At 36.2% G+C, this 16,697-nt stretch overlaps 1 protein-coding gene across 1 annotated transcript in view; it reads right to left on the reverse strand.

Annotated features, from left to right (window-relative positions):
- Positions 1–16,697, reverse strand: part of LOC105389270 (hemicentin-1) — a 48,675-nt gene that overhangs the window by 13,071 nt on the left and 18,907 nt on the right. Inside the window, exons 2-3 of the mRNA XM_011560360.3 lie at positions 5,001–5,098; positions 2,082–2,277 (exon numbers count right to left, since the gene is read on the reverse strand). Coding sequence (XP_011558662.3) covers positions 2,082–2,277; positions 5,001–5,067 — 263 coding nt within the window. The 5' untranslated portion in view covers positions 5,068–5,098. The remainder of the gene's footprint in view (positions 1–2,081; positions 2,278–5,000; positions 5,099–16,697) is intronic.

Consider the following 16,697-nt stretch of genomic DNA (forward strand, 5'->3'; position numbering starts at 1 on the left):
TAGGAAGTTAACAGGCAAAATTTCAAGTATCAAAGTCAGTTATGTTTCGCTATATAGGGTTGCTACATAAAAGATAGCAGTGCCCTCATTTAATTTCAGGACTTTATAGTTTCACTGTATTTCAAAACCAAAAAAAACCTACACGTCACAACGAAGCTTTTGATTTTCAGGGATCTTCTAAGCAATTATTTGCGAACTATGTTACAATAAATCTACAAAGGTATAAATAATCATCTAATATTATAAATGCGAAAGTAACTGTGTCTGTCTGTCTGTCTGTTACTCTTTCACGCCAAAAGTACTGAACGGATATGAATGAAATTTGGTATACATATGGTCTAGACCTTGAGAAAGAACATAAGCTACTTTTTATCCCGGAATTCCCACGGGAAAACTTTTAAGGCGAAGCGAAGCTCGCGGGAACAGCTAATTATTTATATACCAAGCCTGGAGCTTCAAGAAAGGTAATCCATGAGATGATGTTAACTACTGCACTATTCTAAAACAATGTTCATTAGTACAGCAAATTGGATTACGTAGAATGCTGCTTAATTAGGCCAAATTTATTTAAGTGACAAAGCGGTGTCTTTGCAGTCCTCTTTTGTAGAAAGCCAAATAGGTACTACCTATCTTTAAAATAATAATCACTATAAGTTAGTTAAATGAAGAGAGAGTTTAAATTGTATTGTTATTTGAAAAAGGTGTCTTTATTACCTATTTAAAATACCAACTAATTCTTAATTTTCACCACGATGACAAACCCTAGTCCACTGTAGTGTTTGTCACCAACACTCGAAGAAGAACGATCATATTTCGATTTTTACAATTATTTTCACAGTGTAAATTTTAGTAATAAATGTTTATGTTAACAAACTTCTCGCTACTGCAAATTACATTAAAAAGTAATTACAAAAGATCCGGTTTACAGACGCCAAGTTTGAAATAAAATGAAAACAAATATCTGCAAAGCGGAACGATTCATAAACTGCTTTATAGTTTTAATGCTGAAGTATTGTGAAATGTACAGGAATTTACGGCGTCTTTTAATATTCTGAATTCATTCTGAATGTTATGAAGGATTCTAAGAAATCAGTTATTGGCATGCAAAATTAATCTAGAATATAAATTATTGCAAATATGCAAAACAGTTTGTGAACGCACAAGATTTGAGATCTTACGAGAAGTTCGTTCACGATAATTATTCCTACTAATGGTAGTATATATAATATTTTATTGTGCTATTAATTGATTAAAAGCGTTAATGTCCTCTTCTCCCAACCTAACAAGGGTTGGCTGGAAGAAATTGCTTTTTGGCAATAAGCCCGCCTTTGTACATTGTTAGTTTTCTTTTAATGTTCTTCACCTTTTATTAATTGTAACTTTATAATGTACAAATGGTAAGCGTCCACCTATCGGCATCGTATCGTACGTATTTCACCAAATGGATTGTCAAAATGTATGGAGAAACGGCAACGGACGCACTGGTGTGAATGAAATATACAAAGAATACTGAATGCGATGCTTCCGTTGCTCGATAAACGGGACGCTTACCTTATAGCGTCTTTAAGGATTTTTTTTTAATTTTATATAATATATCTGTTCCCGCGAGCTTCGCTTCGCCTTGAAAAGTTTTCCCGTGGGAATTCCGGGATAAAAAGTAGCCTATGTTCATTCTCAGGGTCTAGACCATATGTATATGAAATTTCATTCAAATCCGTTCAGTAGTTTTGGCTTGAAAGAGTAACAGACAGACAGACAGACACAGTTACTTTCGCATTTTTAATATTATATAGTTAGGATAACTTTCCTTTTTTTTTTATTGTTTATTGTTCATTTATTTATAACATTTCTTAATAATATGTATCAGGTATGTTTGTATTTTTTTTGCACTTTCCCCTTTTCGTATGTATAATTTCTCTCCTCCGAGGTAGTCTGGAAGAAATTACTCTCAGTATTAAGGCCACCATTTATACCGTCTAATGTTTTGCATATTCTATTATAATTTCTGTGTTTGTGTGCAATAAAGAATTATCTATCTATCTACATATCTATCTATCTTTTTGTTTAGTAAAATCACTTACTTATCATGGAAATGTTTGTTGCTCGTTGCATACGAGTCGAAGATGTAGTTGAGCATCGGAGAGTCTGCCTTCAGGACCTTGTTCTTCCTCCGAGGCTTGCTGGTTGGCCTCACGCTTCTGTAGGAGCTGGTGATTGTCGGCATGATGGTCACGATCGAGTTGTAGGAGAGCTGGGCGTCCGATGACGTCTGGGATTCTGCGGAAAATATTACCCATGTAGAGGTACTATTTATAAAACTGTGTCACTTTTACTAAAACTTTCACTTAGATTATGACTTCTCCAAACATTTTTTTTTTCCTTATTTGCAATACTTATCAGCTTATCACTCTCTCCTCAATACCCAAGGTTAATAGAAGACCTAGCACAGGGCACAAGACGCGAACGCAAAGACATGGCAACAGTTTTGCGTCGCGCTCACTCACATCGCGATTCGAGAGCGAGTGGCGTCTTGTGTCCCGTACTAGGTCTTCTGTAGATTCCTAACTCTGATATCGTTTTGTCACAGTTTTTTTTCAGCACGTGTTATGGATACAGTAACCCTATTCGCTTTGCCATAGTCGGGTAAGAAGGCACCCAAAACACTACATATTTTCCTCACACCCCGTGTGAATGAAGCTATAAAAGACTAGATTTAGGGTTCAGTAAAGAAATATCCGTCCCAAAAGTGCGACTGGCCTAGATAGCGGAGGGAATGGACAGGGGTAGTGACCTAAAAAAAAAATGTAAAGTGTAATCAAGTTTAAAATTAACTTTAAAAATATACTAAGAATTATTCGAATAAAAATTTAAATGTTTTCATAGTTCACATGTTTTATAATTATAAAATAAAAAAAAAAATCTTTATAAACCGTAAAACATGTACCTACACACACAATAAAGGTGGACATAGAAACACCTCTACTTTCTCCACGGCCTTCCATAGAATCTTAAAAACTAACTGTGCTACCACAAAAAACTTTAAAAACTGTTTAACAAGTGTTTAAAACGAAATTTGACAGATTTTGTAGGGGTTTGACAGCGGTAAACATCTGTTAGATACTGTCTAAGTTTTTGTGGTAAGGCCGCAACAGTCTAATCCGTCTTAATAGATGAAACAGATCTGAATAGTTGACATAAATAAAAAAGTCCACGATAATAGGTAGCTACAAAAAGTGTTTTCTGCTCACAAAATGAAAATGTCACTTGTAAAAAGAACAATATTCTCAAATAATAAGAGAAAAACCCGAGAACAAGATAATGGAAAAATAATGACGTTGTTTTTTTAATGAAATATTTTAAGATTTTTTTTATCGCTATACCGTATCGACACTGCGTTAACTTCTTGGATATTTCTTTGCCCTTTTCTTCTCTAAATGGATTTTAGAGATCCGTGGCCAAAACGGTATTTAATATAGGGCCAAGAGGACCCGTTTTATTTAATAGAGAGTGACAGCATGTATTTTATCCCACAGGTAGCCATTACTCAGACATTATGAAACTTTGATATTCATAATATGTACCTATGTATGGAATGTATGTAAGAATGCAAAGTCAGGCTTAAGGCGAAAAATCTATTTATGGTGTAGTAAGTACAAGGCATTATTGCACCAAAATCATGGGTATGTGAAACCTTCTTGCATATCCCCATTAACTAACTCAAATTTTGGATAATTTTCCATCACACTAGTTATGGATTGTGCAGCTTTCATAAGGTTATCAATATCACATTTTGCTTCAAAAGCGATGGTAGGTATGCGAATATACCCTGTAAATACATTGCAATGGACTTATTTGTACATGTCACGGAATTTAAACCCGCATATTTGTAGAGAGAATCATGCGTGTTGCTGATTGAGCTACCACCACTCTCGAACAGAAAGTATTTATACACGCTTGTATCGTTAGCAAATTATAAAACTTTACGTTTTCATCTGCATACCTACATTTTCTGTCAAAACTTTATCATTATACTTTCCTCAAGGCGCCACTTTATATGCGAGATTTTTTTAACTTTTGGCAAACTATGACACAGGCGCAGGCAGTCTGACAAACTAAATAGACGAACGATAATACAACGAGAAAGAGCTGTGAGCCGTTACGAAGCTACGAAGCTTCGGAAAGACAAAACTGCTACCACGATGGTTACCACGGCTCTGTCTCGATGTATGAAGAGTACCTACGCGTGGCCTACGCCTAAAAGTATACAGGCGGAGTTTTTAAAATAGCGATCTCAAGCTCACATGCTGCTCAAGCACATCCACATAAACACCACTGCTATACACATCACACACAACACGTCCTTGGATTTATACCATATGTAGCTGGTCCCTTCATCATCAGGGATCGCTATTTTAAAAACTCCGCCTGTATACTTTTAGTAGCAAGCCACCGTACATGTACATGTAATGTACATGCACTCACAACTGTAATCCCCAAAGGGGTAGTCAGAGGTGGCTCGCAAGAGCCATCCACTTTTCGCAGCACATTTGTACTCACGTGATAGGTTGCGAACCATATCGCCGTTTTGGAATATGTACAATGCACTTAGGATACACATCTAGAATCTAGATGTGTAGGTTTTCTCACGATATTTTCCGTCACCGAAAGGGCACGTGGTATTATTGTACTTAAACTCCTTAATTGAAAACACAATTGAAAGAATTCATTGGTAAAAGCCAGGATTTGAACCCACGGTCTCTCGATTGAGAGGACGAGGCCTTATCCACTACGCCACCACCGCTCAAGCGTGCCGATGTCGTGACAAATCTCGTTCGTTAGAGAGTGACCACCCTGAGGCTATAGTATATGTATACGTACCAGTGGCGTTGGCTATAGTGTGGTATGTACCACAGTGGCGTTGACTATAATGTGATATGTACCAGTGGCGTTGACTATAGTGTGGTATGTACCAGTGGCGTTGACTATAGCGTGATATTTACCAGTGGCGTTGACTCGGGGTGCGCCGGCGCCGGTGAGCGTCGCCAGTAGTAGCAGCACGCGGTGCATGCCGCCGCATCCTCCCGCACCCGCCGGTACCCTGACGACAAACATTACATTAACAATAGTACAATATAAAGTAAACACATAACATAATTACATATATAAAAAAAAAAAAATAGAAAAATAGGCGGCCTTATTTCCAGGCAAACTTTGGGAGAAGCGAGCAGGGACGCATAGCAAAAAACCCTCTTACTTACTTACTTACTTATTCCCAATCTCCGCTGGGGAGCAAAAGGCCGAAGTGAAGCGCCGCCATTCTTTACGATCTTGGGCCAGCTCAGAAACATCCGCCCAAGACATCCCCGCCTGGCCCATTTCCTTGTTCACAGAGCGCTGCCATGTCTCTCGCGGTCTGCCGAGTCTTCGTTTACTGCCCTCGGGGTGCCATGTCAGCGCTTCCTTTGGGACGTCTTCAGTACGCCTGAGAACGTGTCCTATCCATCTCCATTTGCGTTCTTGTACGGTTTCTGCTACAGGTTTTTGATGTGTTCTGCGCCAAAGTTCCTCGTTGGAGACAAAGTCAAACCAACGGATCCCTAGGATATTGCGTAAGCATCTGTTTACGAAAACCTGTAGCTTGTTCGTGGTTTGAACCGTTTTCTTCCAAGTTTCGCAACCGTAGAGGAGAACGGTCTTTACGCACGCGTTGAACAGGCGGTTCTTGGCTTGGAGACGGAATGCGGAAGACCTCCACACTGGGCTTAACATGGCAAAAGCTCCACGGGCTTTGTTAATGCGGTTGCCGATATCCTCGTCAGTTCCACCATTTGGTGTGATTTTACTTCCCAGGTAGGTGAAAGTGTCAACATCTTCAATTGGTTGGCCGTTGATTTTAAATGGAGTACGGTCCGCAGTCATTACTCGCATTGACTTTGTCTTTTCTCTGTTGACATGCATGCCCACTCGGTTACCCAAATGGACGAGGTCATTGAGTTTCCTTTGCATATCAGCGCTATTTTCGGAGAAAAGACAAAGATCGTCCGCAAAAGCGAGATACTCCAGAGATGTTCCATCGGACCAATCCAAACCTCCTTTGCCATTCTGCTCCATCATATCCAAAATTACTTCGGTAATCATGATGAAGAGTAGTGGGGATAACATGCAGCCCTGCTTGACGCCAATATTGGGGCTTATTAGATCGCTCAGCTTCCTTTCGTGGATTATTTGGCAAGTGTAGCCATTGTAGGCTTCCTTAATAAGGTTTCGCATTTTATTCGGAACGTGAAAATATTTCAACGTATCCCATATCGCTGACTGGTGTACCCTATCAAAGGCCTTCTCAAAATCCACAAATGTCAGGAAAAGGGCCTTTTGCCACTCGGTTGATGCTTCCAGAATTATGCGGAGTGTGTTGATTTGGTCCGTGCAATTTCTTCCCCTGCGGAATCCTGCCTGTTCACTCCTAAGATGTTCATCTACTCGTACCCGGTTTTGGATTCTGTAGAGGATGATGGCATTCAGTATCTTGGACACTATAAGCAGTAATGTGATCCCTCGCCAGTTTCTACAGTCACTTAGGTCGCCCTTCTTTGGGAGTTTGACGATTGCCCCCTTCATCCACTCCTCGGGTATCTTCTCTGTCTCCCAAATCTTTTCGAGGACTGGTTTCAGAATGCCTACTGTTGCGCGACACGAAAAAACCCTCGAATGTGTTAAAGTGAAAATCCCCGATATGCAACACTAAAAGTTGCATAACTTTTAAACGGCGGCCGATTTTCATAAAATATGGCTTAAACACTCAAGGTAACATTACCCATGAACCAATAAAACAAATCGAAAATCGGAGGTAAAATAATGTTGCCCACTGTACCCACTGTGCCCCGTCATATAAACTGTGTTGCAACATGAAGATCGAATGGCGTAAATACTACTAACCACTGTGGTTAGTGACTTTGACTTCTGTGCCATAGGGTTTGATTCCCTGCTTGGGAAGATAATTGTTAAGTACCGGGTCTTGGGTGTTAAATGTTTGTATTTACTGTTTGATATCTCCAACCTACCTGCCAAGCGTGGATATAATTTAGAATAGAATAGAAAACATTTATTCAACACATAAACAGCAACATGATCAATACACACTACAATTAAACACTTCATCTAAACCTAACCTATTTAGCTCTCTTTGTCTGAGAGAGTTATCGGATCGTGTCTTCAAATGATTGAAAGTATATTTTGTATTCCTGCACAAAGCTTTGCAGAATATATAGTTATATACATTTTATAATTTAATATACCTAGCATGTAATTAATAATAAATTTATTTATAGAGCTGCAAAGAACACAAAAAAAGAATTGCATTACGCTCGCCTTTAGAATTTATAGGAGGATATTGCGAGCTATATAATATTTGTTATCAAATACACGGAAACATATTCCTATTCTCTTGCACGTACAAATATTGAAGCTTCATTGTTCTGAGCGGTGCACGGTGGGCAAATTCCGGCAATGTGGAAATTTCTAGTGGCAATGATTTTAAAAGATAGGATAGGCCAGTTAAAACCTTTAACTTAAACCTTCTTCATAGAGGTAGAACAAAAATAACGTCTGTACTACGTGGGCGCCGCCAAGCTATATTATATTGACTACATAACAGTACAGAACAGTACGCAAGAAAATAATTATTCTCGGGGGATAATCATTAACGTTCGTACAATTACGTACGTTACATCGCGCAGCCATATTGGTTTCTAGCGCCTTACGAATTGTCGTTTACCTACTTGTCACTGCTCTAACGTGCACTATGCATATACTACATTTTTTATACCTTGAGATCGATTTAGCTTCACGAAGAATGCTTAACCGCTGACCTAAATAATAAGAAACAATTTATTAAAACATCTTTAATAAGGACAATAACAAGTGTATTCATCGAAAACCATAATTTTTTCGTTTATTAAGTACGTATATATAACGTAAATAATGTAATTCACAATATAAAAGGAAAATCCCCGAACCATGGCGAAACAATACACTGGTTAACACAACTGTAATATTTGCCCCGCAATAATTTAACCCTACATTTGTGGTCAGATGAACTCGGAACAACGTAAACGATGTCAACTGACCCGGGGATGATATATCGGACGATTGTAATAGACCCGGAGCCTGTTGCAGTTTTGATTTAAGTAATCAATACGTGTAGAAATGCGTTCTTACAACTAGCGGCTGCAGATATACGTATGTAGTTAGATTTATAGGCATTGGATATCCGTGCACCTGTACGTTAATCGGAAACTTTATTGGTCACGTGACTTTTTACTATGGATAACGATAAATTTTTTGCGAAATTCCAAAACTCGAGATTAAAACTTGTTCAGAATGACCCCTTCAGTCACCCTCTTTTGGCTCAGTATACCATTTATGCATTATCCTGTATACTTTTAATTGTAACTAACTGAGAAATGAAGAAAAATAAAAGTTGACTTTGTTGGCAAGCGAGCAACATGCACTAAATGAAGAAGTCGAAAATTTGCCAACAAAACCTAAGGTACTTCTTTAAGTAGCTTCGTTGTTTTGTCGAAAACTTTTATGATGTTATGTAGTCTATTATTTGCAGCTAATCGTAGCATGGCCTCCTGGACTATTTCATGATCAATTTTACCCAGAGATATACATTTCCTAGATACGTTTAAAGGGGAGCATGGTAGTAAATTAGGAAGACCCCAGAGGTAAATAATGTACGGGTAATCTGTGGATATAAATTTCGTTTCGGGTAAGTGATCAATGATAACGGATTAATGGGGGGTGATTTTAATGATGAAGACACTTGAAACCTGAAAATATCAAATAAATTCAGCAATACTTATATGCTCATTTTATAGCATTGAATTTAATTTAAAATATTTATTATGTTATGCATATTTACCATCGTAAAAGTTAAAGTTTTGGGCAATTTACCTCATTCCAAATATGAAAGTGAAGAACAATTTACATTATTATACTGAAGTAGAAAGAAAAGAATATAAAATAGAATAAAGATAGCTCATAGAATTGAGCAAGTGTTTCTGGGAGAACGGGGTTTGCCTAAAACTAAGTTGAAATCCCGTTTCAAACCATAATTTCTAACGAACAACAATACAGATTTGAACTTGAAAACTTCGCGAAAAAAAAATTAAGTCCCGAAACGTACTTTTAAAATATACATTATACTTACACACATTTATAGACTTATTTCACTTTTAAAGCGTTTTACAGGCCAGCAACTACCTATAGTTAAATTTAATTAAAAACAAGCGTTATCCAAATTATACGATACTAGCAAAAAAAATTAATTTTAGCGCAATAAAAACTAAAATATCCAATGTACTAATTTATTCGAAAGCACTTCCTCAGTTTTCTCTGTCTAACAGATTTAAGTATGTGGTGTCGCGGCGGAGGATTACGAAAGTTTAAGTGGATTTTGTAAAGAGCACGGCGAGAAAATGGCGAAAGTATCAGATCATTATTATTGTTAGGGAACTCCGTAACAACCCAGTTCGTGTACTATTGGGAAGTGAAAGCAGTAGATTTTTTAATAATTATATTATTATTGTACTCTTATAAAGAATAGTAATTCAGTTTACATAATTCCACAAAAGAGGGATGTTATGGGTGATTCTTCGAAATTCCATTCTTCGTCTGATTTATATGGCCATTTTTAAATTTGATATTTAGCTCTATATCGTATGTTTATATGAAAATAGATATAGCAAATAACATATAATTGGAAAGGGCACCCTTTTTTATCAAGTAGTTTTTGAGTTATTGACGTTACAATTTTTTGTTGCCATATGAATCAGAAACAGAGGAAAGAACATCATGGAAAACCATCTTTGTTTTAAACATACAGCATTTCTCGTAATTTTCTTGAACTGTCATCCATAGAAGAACTATAGAAGGTCACGCAAAATAAAATTAAAACTTAAAATATTTAATTTTGTACCAGTGACATGCAAAAAACTGATCTGGGGCGACTATTTTCATAAAATTTATAAAAGTGTCAATATCTCAAAAACTATCGACATTTTACTTAAGTCATATAGCGATTTTCTGGTCACTCCTAAGCTGTACTATCAGCCCTCCAAGGCATGACGTAAACTTTTGGAATATCCTGTATAGGATGAGGTTTTTTACCGTATGAATCATATACATATGAATCAGGATTTTGCATAAAACCTTAAGTAGTTCATAATACATTCACACTATAGTGTTGTATATTTTTTTCATAAATCTGTAACCCAAGAGCATTACATGAAACTCACATTGAAGAATCATACTCAGAAAACAGAATTTTTACAGGAGAAATATTAATCATAAGGTTACCTGAACCAATACCATATGAATCAGACATTGACCTTCTTTTCACCTGGATGTAAGCATACTAGGAGCACCTCCATCTACTGGCTGGTGCGTTGGAGAGCTGGCTTCTAGCGATCGGATAGCCAGACTCCCATTGCCACTACATGACCAAGTATGGTCATCAACATGTTACGACATATGAATCAGTACCACATGCTGGACACTCCTTAATTATTGATTCATAAAAAAACTTACGTATTTATAAGTACTAAATATTTTTTTTATAAAAGGAAATCTCATTTCCCTTTGATAAAATTTTAATTTATGTTAATAAATTAAAAGGGAAATGTGATACAGAACATTTTGTTCCTGAAGCTGGCAAACGGACGCCCTATATGAATCAGAATAACACACTTCAAATATTTTTTTTCAGTACTGAAACAGCATTTTCTGAAAAAAATAGATTGGTTACAAATAGAGATAGAGCTAGACTGTATTGAAAAAAAATTACGTGTCATTATCTTAATTAGTTACAGAGATATCTTCAACGCCGCCGAAAATACGGTCCCCGAAGAATCACCCTTATACCTAAGTTTTGCCGTGTCTCTGCCTATAAGGTCACGTATCTCCCACATATTGTATACGAACATATGGATTCCCACATAGCCAACTCCACTCTATAAACCAGTAAACAACCGCACACCTTAACCTAAATTTCATTTTAACGCCACTATCATTTACAACTCAAAAGCATCATGTAGTCACGCAAAGAGCTAATACTAGGATGAGGTGTGGCGAATCCCCCGCGTAATTAATGTAATGTATCTGTGTGTTTGTCTGTGTGTTTGTCGGCTTAATGAGACTGTGTTCCAATTAGCATCTCATCCGTATTTTACATTCTTGTTTTGTATTCTCTAAGGTTTAACGAGTGCATGTTTGAATGAAGAAAATTATGAAACTGTAGATAGAGTATATACATTTTAATTAAGTATAAATAATATTTTAATGATGTGTTCGTTATTCTTGTTCTAGTTAAAGTCTCACCAATTTGATATTTGGAATATATAGTAAAAAGACCATAATACATTTAATTTCGCATAATGATGTTAAGAATTTTAGAATGACGATTGGTTTATATTTCTTCCGTTTACAATAATATTGAAACATTTTTGCTGTAATGGACTCGCCATACAAATTTATGTCGCCATGGCTTTCACTAAAAACAGTGTGGGTGTACACTGTGCGATATTAATTAAATTGGTAAGGGGTTGTATTAAATGAAAAATTTGTTTATTTTACCGAAATGATTATCCAGGGAAATTAAAGTTGACGCTGGTTATTAATTAAGCGGTGACGACATACCAATTTATTAATTTCTTTCCTGCCCGATCCCACGTAATTGAAACCATTGATCGAATGGACATGGAACAGGTAATTTGTACGTCTGGGTTTAAATATAGCTTTTATTCCAGTTCATTTGTTTTCTTCATATACCTTTACCTACCTATTTTAATATTTTTTGTCTATATTAATAACAATAATTCCAAGTAACATAGGTAGGTATTGATTGTCACAACACAAACAGGTAAGCTTAGCGCAGCGCAGGACGCCTAAAAAAGCTGTTCACAAAATATTAAGCTACACTTTTATCTGTCAAAATCGCAAGAAAGTTGTAGTAACTAGTCATCTATATATATAGTTATTGAAATTGGTAGCAACTTAGATTAAAAACATACGTTCATATTAAAATATCGTTGGTTGGCAAATCATGCGTCCTGCGCTGTGATTGGTTGAACTAAGGTTGAACTGCATGTAATTGGTCGTAGCGTGCTGCTACAAATCCGCCACGTGCACTCGCTAATACATTCAAAGTAGTAAACTCACGTTAGTTTTGACAGTTCACGCAATCGAAAAACTTTGCATATTCTTACGTTGCAGAATGTAGAACACTTATATTTATCTATCTACTGTAACTAGTATGCGGTATTTACGTATCGGGTAAGTAAACAAGATGCATGACGTGTCCAAGTGCGCAACGACGTACACAGTTCAAAATATATTTGCTCACACGAGCAGTGAATAAGTTCCACTTACAAAATGTCGACACCGAATCTCACTAAATTTAAAAACAATGAATTTATAATTTGATCAAAATACCTATTTACCTTTTTAGTTGGTAATATTATGATTCGCTGTTAAATGTGTTTTAATATAGTGTTTTTCGTTTAGGAGTAATTTGGTGCTATAGTCACTACAACTTTTTCATTTCTCGTGAGTACTTATATATATTTTTTTTTTACGTAGACGATCAAAACTTACACTCGTCATTCTGACCATTTGTTACACTGGTGTCCTCAGAGAATCGAACCCTTTTAAGTTAATTTGACATAAATGGGACTTTTGCACCTACATACACACCTTTGTGCTACTGTCGGGAATATTACTGTCGGAATGATACGTCTGTGTTTGTATTGTCGTATTCTGTCCATAGTCCATACATACATACTAATTTTATAGAGTCTGACAATTGTTAACTTTGCAACGGATAGAAGATGGTAACTATTATGATTAATACTTTTATTATTCAATTCATCACGACCCATTACGTCCCCACTGCTGGGGCACGGGTCTCCGTCCAATGAAGGAAGGGATTAGGCCTAGTCCTATTTTCAATTAACAAGGAGTATTTGTACAATCAGGTGAAATTAATGCTAAAAACATTCTTTATTAGTCAACCTGAAATAAGGTGGGAGCAGAAAGTAGGGAAGTGCAAAAACAATTTATATATTTATTTGCTTTAAAATAGTGCGAGCAACAAGAGCGTCACTTTAAAAAAAAACGTTTCTTAGACCTTCGTGGGAAAGAATCCAGCTTTACGGTCGCATAATGGTCGCACAACTGTGTTTGTGACAAAAGAATCTAAGCTCAGATGATACGTCACACGGCGCTTAACAGACTCCTTCCGTGCATCCCAACGTAAACCCCCACTATCCCGTTTATGTCAACAGCGAAAAAAACCCGTTTAAATTGCAATGTGGGTGAGCCTGCTTTTATGTATGTAGAAACGTTGGCAATGTTCCAGATAAGCCTGGCAACGCCGCATGTGGCTGCACGTTGACAAATATGGCACGTTGTGCTAAATAGGATTTGAGGTGTACTGTCGCCAAAACCTCATTTGGAGATAGGCACTTTAGGCACTACGTATTTGTAAGTTTAACTATAAGTAGTTTATACTTGAGGATTTAGTGGTATGTATGTTTATAAAAGTTTTGAACAGGTTATTGACAAAATTCTAGCCTGCGGCCGCTACACGGGTTTGGTATCGACGCGTTCCACCAATCAAACCGCCGTATTTATGGCGAATCGCGATATAGTGACGTTAACAAAGTCCATAACGAACCCGTGCAGCGGTAGCTGTAGTTGTACTTATTTTATGCTTATTGATACACGTATATACTGTCTTAATTAGTTTTCACTATACCTATTTATTTACGTCTACGCTACGCCTACTAAAACAGGACAGCAAATTTATACCTAACTATAACCTCTATATATAATTTATAATTAATATGATTGCTTTCAGTGTCAGATAAAGTTTTATCTTTCTTTCTTTCTTTCTTTAAAAACGTGTAAAGCGTATATATATACGGTTTCCCGTGTGAATAAGCTGTGAGGGTATGTCCGTACCTATACAATTTGTTTCTTTCTTGGAAACGTAGGTGTAACGTCAATCAACGTAGCGAAGAAAGCCCAAGTCACTGTTTCCAATTGAGAAATTATACAGGGCCATCCCTTCTCATTGTTGATAGTACCTATCTGATAAGTTGTAAGGATTTTTAGTTTTTTTGTGTTACGTTATTATTAATGTAGTGTTTTTAGATACAAAAATGGTTTAGTACTTGTGCAATTCTGATATTGGATTGGATGCATGAATATAGTTTCAAAACAGGCTGTAAAGCATTTGAATAAGTTCTGCAAAAATAACTATGGTTATAAAATTCTTTGATCTTTCCGAAAGTCTTTCCATCTTGGAATAGTATTAAGGGCCCGTACAGGGTGACGTGCCACGCCAATTTTGGGTTTTCAATGCTCTTCACACAGCACACGCAGTGACACGCACACATGTAAGTTTGCACAGTGGGTCGATAAACTTTTACTCGCCAACTTTATTGACAATTATGTTCAAGTACATTTTGGGTGATTTTAGGGTAAGTAAGTATAATTCTTACTTACACTGGTAGGCACCAGGAAAGAGTAGAAATTAATAGGGGTGCCACTTTACTCTATACTCGGAACCCGATTAGCTTTCTCAAACAAATGTGGTATTTACTTGTAGAAAGGTAACTACAAGTATTAAAGTGTAGATAATAAGTTTCGGGCATCCTCCAGCCAACTGAACCCCGACGACAAAGCAAAGTAAATACATAGTGTCGAAAAAGGACTATACTAAGCCAAAAGGGGATGACTCAAGGGGTCATTCTGAACAACTTTTGTTCTACGAGATTTGCAAATTCGCGAAAAAAAATATTCGTTTTCCATGGTAAAAAGTCACATGTCCAACAAAGTTAATTTCCAAAACTCGTAGAGCAAAAGTTCAGAATGACCCCCTGTCTTACTCCTTTTTACCGGACTGCCGAAAGAGGAGGGTAATGTTTTTTGATTGTATGTATGTATGTTTGTCTGTTTCTTTGTTCCCTCCTGTAGCCTAAACGGCTTGATAGATTTTGATGTATGAGTAACGTGACCATACGTCCCGCTTTGGGCGGGACAGTCCCGCTTTCAAGCTGTCCGTCCCGCTGTCCCCCGCGAGGGCAAAAATGTCCCGCTTTCTTAAACAGACCAAACGATAATTTAATTTACCTACATTTTGTAACTTCATCCCATATTTCCTTTCTTTCTTTTAATCACTTGAGACAACTATTTATCTTCTTATCACTTACTCACATAGACTATAGGGAGAGTAATATGAGTCCGAGTTCCACCACGACTCCGCGAGTAACTTCGTTCAGTGACAATCATTGACTCCCTCTTGCTCTATCGTGTATATAAATTTATTTCGCTCTTCTAACAAAGAAGAAATGCGTGGGAGTACATGTTTTCCAAAAAAGTAATCTGTATTAACTTTTATGAATGTGAAAATAAGATAACATGCACTATTGATAAGAACTTGAAATTAAACTACTCAAATTATTTAAAAAATCAAAGTATGATGTTTAAGAATTTTGTAGCGTCTGGTATGAGAACACCCAAAAATTCTGAAAAACTATTTTCAGAATTTGAAACACCGAATATGTACCTAATTATCAAAATATTGCAATAACAATTTTTTAAATATAGATTTATAAAAATCGAATACTTAGATAAATATAATAATCACGAAGGTTTGTTATTACGATTGTTAAATACACGAACGTTAAAAAATACGATTACTTTAGTTTACGAAAAATAAAATAGGTACAGATTTATTATAATCACCAAAATATCAAATCCGGACCGAAAATATGATAATTCGTGATTTTGTCAAAAATAAAATGAACGTTTCAAAAACTTTAGAACCAAAACCTAAGGATGCGACGACGATCAAAGCGAGGAGGAGCGTGTTAGGTGCACATAGATATCGAAAAACAAAGCGGAGCGGAGTAAAAATATTGTTAAATAGAAAACTATTTGTTGTTAAGTTACACAATAGAGCAAAACAATTGCTCGGCTTTTTACGGTGTTTAACCTAAAAACTAATCTAAAACTAATCTAAAAACTTAAAAAAGCTTAGGACCTAAACCTAAAGATAGGTGCGACGACGAGCAAAGCGAGGAGGAGCGTTTAAGTGCACAAAGATGTCGAAAAACAAAGCCGAGCAAACAAAAAAAAATAAATTAAATTTTTAACTAAGTTACATTCGGGGATTTGTATTTTCGGAATATTAAAACTTCGGGATTTGTTATTTAAATAATTCGATATAGTCAATTCAAAAAAAAAACAATTCTTTATTTGTGAACAAAGAAAGTAAGTGTGTGAAATAGTAAAAAATCGTTAAAACATCGAAATTATAACATTCGAAAAATTTACTTTGGTCATTTTAATAAATCTGTTGTTTGAAATTTGGTTTATCAACTTTTCGTAATTTTTTATTATTCGGAAACTTAACTAGACTAAAATTAACTAGAACTATGAAATTCATAATTAAAAAAATCGTTATTTTCATATTCGCAAAAAAGTGATTCGGATTTATTTAGTGTACCTACCCGTCTGGTGTATTTATAAAAGCATAGTAAGTACTTAGGTATCCTAAACATACCAACTTTACAAAATGTTTAGATAAATATAAAAAATGAAATTCCGCAGGAGTCCCGCTTTGATAA

This window comes from Plutella xylostella, chromosome 7 (assembly GCF_932276165.1).
Source record: "Plutella xylostella chromosome 7, ilPluXylo3.1, whole genome shotgun sequence".
NCBI lineage: Eukaryota > Metazoa > Arthropoda > Insecta > Lepidoptera > Plutellidae > Plutella > Plutella xylostella.